This window comes from Fundulus heteroclitus, unplaced genomic scaffold, assembly GCF_011125445.2.
Source record: "Fundulus heteroclitus isolate FHET01 unplaced genomic scaffold, MU-UCD_Fhet_4.1 scaffold_797, whole genome shotgun sequence".
NCBI classification, from domain to species: domain Eukaryota; kingdom Metazoa; phylum Chordata; class Actinopteri; order Cyprinodontiformes; family Fundulidae; genus Fundulus; species Fundulus heteroclitus.
Window position 1 is genome coordinate 45,456 of NW_023397249.1, and position 5,483 is coordinate 50,938.

Genomic DNA, 5,483 nt, shown 5'->3' on the forward strand with positions numbered 1-5,483 from the left:
AGGCAACGACAGCCTAATGATGTTCTGCTGGTACGAAGGGAAGTAAATAAAAAAAAAAAAAGATGTCACACGTGTGCAAACACAATTGGACACATATCAGTGGCAGGCTTTTGAACTTTATTGGCGTTTTTGTCATTTTTTTTTAATTTTTTGCAAGACTGTCATGTTATTTCCAGTTACAATAAATGCATACTGAGATTTTCACCCGAGAGGGAAAAAAACAAAAAACAAAAAAAAGACACCTCGCTCTCCCAACCGGATTTATTTACAGAGACCGACACGTGTTTGTAGATTAATCCTAAAAAAAAAAAAAAAAAAAAATGACCCGGCTAAACTACTTCAGGTGGGGGGGAAAATCATGCAGCAGAGCTCCAACTCACTGAAAGACTCGATATTGCTGAAAGAGGCTTTAGGAGGCCAGTCGGACAGATTTGGCAACGCGAGAGCCGTCACAGTTCAGGTTGAAAGCGACGAAACGAGACACAAACATCGTATTTGACAACAATGACAACAACAAAAAAAAGTGCAAAAAAAAAAAAAGAAGCAGATAATCCATTTTTGGGATGATTAAGAATTCCAGTTCAAAAGAAAAAAACAAAAAAACAAAAACCTGAATGGCTAATATTACATTTCGTCAAAGCCCCACATCAAGTTTAGCAGATTCACAAATACGCAAAGAACTTCAAAGTGCAAATAGAAATTGGCATGAGCTCGTATATACACATTTCATTTTCTTTAATAAACACAAGAACAACGAAAGCAAATGCTATCCTTGTCTAGAGGGGCTCCGTTTCATCTCCTCACCCCCCCTATACTTCATCACCGTCATACTGATGGATAATCCCGATATCTGACGTTGTTCTTTAAACGTTCTTCAGGAAAAAAAAAAAAAAAAAAAAAAAACAAAAGAACGCTCGCTAAATCAGCTATGTCTACTTCACCGGCGCACGACCTTACAGTCACGACGTGTGAAATTCATTACAGCTCGATTGCATAAGACTCCAGAGAGCGTTTTCAAATCCAAACCAACAAAAAAAACACAACAAAAAGAAGCAAAGCTTTTCAGCCACGGCGCCAGAACCGGGAGGGTCGCCCCGACCCGATGAGACCTTGTGCAGCTTAAAAAACACTTTTATCCGAGACGCTTTCGCTGGTTAGCTCAGGAAATTGAATTAGCTCTGACTCCGGGGGTTAATCGGGCGTCCGCCGTCAGATAGCCGAGCCTTTCCGATCCAAACCTTTAAGATCCGATCCTACCTTAGAACCCGGAGGTCGGCTCAGATCTTAAAGGTTTGAAAACAAACGGGGCGCCTAAGAGGACTTTTCCTTTGAATTAGGTCCGGTTGATCCAGAAACTAGATCCTGGTACAGGTGGTGCATTCTGGGAGTTACACATATACTAGAAAACGGCGCTACGTCACAGCTAAAGTAAGACTAGTTCAGCACGACTTCCTGTGGCAGACTTCAGGGACAAGGGCTGTTTCCTTAAGTTTCTCTTAGCGCTTCTTCACACTTAATACGCAGAATTAGAGGAATTCGTTCACCAGTGCTTCATCCTTTGCTGCTCGATTGTTCGTCGTTGCGCTTCATGAAACAACACAAGCAAAGGCGGACTGGGGAAAAAGAAAAAGACTTGTTTCCGGGGATTTTGTCAAAAAAAAGGGGCTGTTTTGTGGCTCAGTCCAGAAGCGTAGACTTCTTCGTGGGTCGGGTTGTGAGATATATATATATATATATATATAAATAAAAAAAATAAACGGATTAAAGCGGTAACACTCTCCCTACATCTCGCCTTCATTCCTCCCCCCGCTTCCTCTCGTCGCTGTCGGGCTCCTCGGTCAGGTCATGCGAGCGGCGAGGGAAGGAACTGCGCTGGAAAGGAATGCCGTCTGCGTGGGAACCTGCGTGGAAGCGGTAACGAAACGTCAACGCTGGTGTTTTTGTTTTAGACCAGCAGAGGGCGCTCTTCTGGGGTTTTGGCTTTCAGACTTACTCTCAGTAGAGGAAGAAGAGGCGCGTTCTGTGTGACGTGGCCATGTTCTCCGACATGTTGCGCACTTTCAGGTAATTCACGAAACCCCTGAAGAACAGCAGGAGGCCTGCATGAAAAAAAACAAAAAACATTTATTTATTTATTGCTGCAAACTTGATTTTTTTTATCTAAGTTTCGCCTCGGTTCTGCCGTTGGAAACACTCACCCAGCAGCAGGAAGATCCACCAGAGCCAGTACTGGCCATTGAAGTAGCCGGTGAAGTAATCAGAGAACTGAACAAACAGGGAAAAGGTAAAAAACACTTTGAATACACGTCTACCTTATTTTTTTTATTTATTTTATTTTTTTTACTTTAACCCACCCTGACGATGAGGATCCACTTAATGAGGGACAGGCCGAAGCCGCAGATGGCCCCGTAGCGCCCTGCGATGGTGTTGGTCAGACAGAAGGACAGGCAGAAGCCGATCCAGTTGAACAGGAAGGCCACTGCGGGAATAAACCATGTCAAACATCGGCGCTCCGTCCTGATAAATTATATATTTTTTTCCCCTGGATCTGGACTCACTGAAAAAAGCCAGCATGAAGATCCCGTCGTTCCCGACTCGGAGCTGGTCGGCGTCGCTGAAGTCGTCTCTGGGGGGGAAGTCGTCGTCCTTTAGCACAGAACACACACCGCATGTGACTTTGGGCAAATCAAAAATAAATAAACACACACAAAAAAAAAAAAAAAAAATCAATCAATGCATCCATTGCGAAACATGTTTGCCCTTCTTCACTCTTTGTGTTTGCTGCCGGCCCACCAGCCGGGTCCGGCCAGCTGAAGTCCAGCGCGGCGCCTTCGCTGAGGAGCGTCGGCTTTGGTGCCGCCTATCTCCCGTCGCTCTGAGGGGATTTCGTGTGCCAGATCCGACGCCAAGCAGCGCTGAACCAGGAAGTGGACATAACAATAAAGCAGGGCTGTGTGTTTGTGTTCAGCCCCCTTACTCCGACGCAGCTAAATAAAACGCAGCCGATTTCCTCCAGAGGATCCTCCTGAGCATCGGTCCGGCCGTTCTCTGAGAACATCAAACGGAGAAAATATGGCGCAGCTGCAGCCCTACCCACCCGCTAACTGGCTGCGTAAGCATCGGTCGGAGAAGGAGGCGAGAGGTCTGTGGAACCTCTGGAGGAACGGATCCACAGCTCAGGTGGAAAGAAGCCCTCTTTGCAGATCTGAACACGCCACTTAGGACGCAGCAACCGTGTGGAAGTAGGCGCTCACTTTAGATGAGACCCAAATATCAGAAAACCAACGCTTTTATAATTGGGCCTGCAGGTGGCTTAGCGCGGCCCGATCTAAAATCGGATCTAAATCAGACTAATAATCAGAGGCAGGACTTGAATATTGATGCTCACAGACGTTTTCAGGTTTTGCAGAAGGTTATGAGGAGAAAAGGTCTGAAGCATCGACGTTGTTGGAGGCAGAGAGCTTTGCTGTGCAACATGGAGGATTAAAGTCCCCGGACGCACTGTGGCATTTTTCTCGAATGCCTGCAGATCCGGACCGGAAGCTGTGGGCGTGTCGTCTCACCCGGGGCAACACCTCCACGGCGGAGGCCGCCAGGGCGGCCGCTTTAGCCTTCTCCGCTTCGTCGTAGGTCGGCAGAGACGTGGCGACGCTGTAGGGCGGCGGGACGGGGAAGTCGCCTTGGAAACTGCTCTCTGTGGAAACAACAAGACGCGGAGAGGTCTCGGTTAGAGAGGACGGCAGCGACCGTGGGCCTGAAATGGCAGACCCCCGAGCGCCATGCAAAATTAAACCCAGCTGCTGTTCCTGGAAGCAGAAAACCAAACTTTGGAGACATTAGAAGGAGCGTAATGTGAAGTAATACCCGGCGCTGCGGCGGTCGCCCCCAGGTCGATGGAGGCGTAAGGAGGCGGCGGTGCGTCGGCCTCCCCTGTGGCGCCAGCGGCGGCCGCGCCGGCCCGGGTCTCCCTCTGCTCCTCTCCGGCCGAGGCGGACGTGCAGGGCTGCTGCTCAACGGCGGAGGAAGCATCTTCTTCGTTGTGCAACTGCAAGAAGAGAGGAGAGGAGAGCTCAGCGGGCACGAGCGTATCATCTGGTCATCTGCGGCTGCCTGGGGGCGACCCCCGGCAGAGAGAAACCAACCGAGGGGGCGAGGCGGCAGATGGGAAAACTAACTCCATGTTTTTACATTACAGAGCTGACTCGGCGACTCGTCTTGGACTTTGATTGGTTCATTTAAAAAACAGCCAGCTGCATGGCTGGGATCACAGCGTAACGCGCGATCAGCATAACATAACTAACCGATCCAAAAACCCAGCGTGGCCGTGAGGCGGCGGGCCAATCAGAGCCCAGTTCTGCTTCCCTCATCTGATGCTGACGTACGTTTTTACTGCCATTCTTTTAGGCTTTAGAGATTTTTTTAATGACAGATTTCCTTCCTCTAAAACCTGAAATATTTCTCCTTTAAATCAGCTAAATACTGATATAGTAAGTGGGGCCACACGCTCACCTAATTATAAAGCTTCAGACGAGACAGCGACGTTTTCAAAGTTCTACGAAGTAGAAAAGTCGACCCAGAAAGCTCAGACAGGAGCTTTTCTTTAATGAAACCTTTTCTGACAACAACCTGACGTTGTTTCCCGCCTTTTTCTCCCAATATGTTTCATTGCTTTCCTTTCAGCACCAGCGGGTCTAGACCTCTTATGATCTCTTTAAAAAAATAATTTAAAAAAACCCAATATTTAGGAAACTATTTCTACTTTAATGTTTTCAAATTTCCATTTAAAAAAAAAAAAAAAAAGCATTCAGTAGAGAACGCAAGCTTCCAACATGACGTCTGTTGCTAGGGCAACTGGAAACGCTACTTCCTGCCAGTCGGTCCATATCCGGCGGGCCACACACACACACACACACAACACACCACACACACACACCCACACAACACACCACACACACCACCACACACACACAACACAACACACACACACACACACACCAACACCACACACACACACACACACACACGTTTGCCCCCACAAAGCGCAGGAAAGCTGAGCCGCACAAACCCGACGGGTGCGTGAAGCCGGCGGCTGCAGCCAAGCAGAGTCATGTGCTGAGTTACGCCTCCTGAAATTACAGAGGGAGGACCGGGGGGCTGCGGGGGGAGCCAGGGAGGTAAACAACCCGCAGGAATATTGCCAAACCACTCAGGGCAGGTTACTGTGTTTCGCCGTCAAACTTTCACACGCCAGCCGACCTGCTTTCTGTCCACCTAGCTGGTATCTGGCCTTAAGAACAGCACCGGCGTCATAGAAAAACCGCAGATTACCACATGATAAACTGCTGATAGAAACCAAAGATTAACCAGAGGAGCTCTTAGGGAGCAGAGTCCTCAGCCAAGGCCGTTGCCCGACCCCCTCCACACATCCCGCTTCAAGGCACCGGGCCGGGCGACGTTTGGAAAATCTGAAAGCTGCCTTTAAA

General features: G+C 48.5%; 1 protein-coding gene across 1 annotated transcript; it reads right to left on the reverse strand.

Moving 5' to 3' along the window:
* Window positions 1-877: 877 nt before the first annotated feature.
* LOC118562025 (NEDD4 family-interacting protein 2-like) lies at window positions 878-4,045 on the reverse strand (the record flags this gene model as incomplete). Its single annotated transcript, XM_036134319.1, is given in 7 exon segments — window positions 878-1,901; window positions 1,994-2,099; window positions 2,199-2,265; window positions 2,355-2,479; window positions 2,559-2,646; window positions 3,564-3,694; window positions 3,865-4,045. Coding segments are annotated over 6 exon segments (696 nt in total), but the record flags the coding sequence as incomplete, so codon positions are not given.
* Window positions 4,046-5,483: the final 1,438 nt, after the last annotated feature.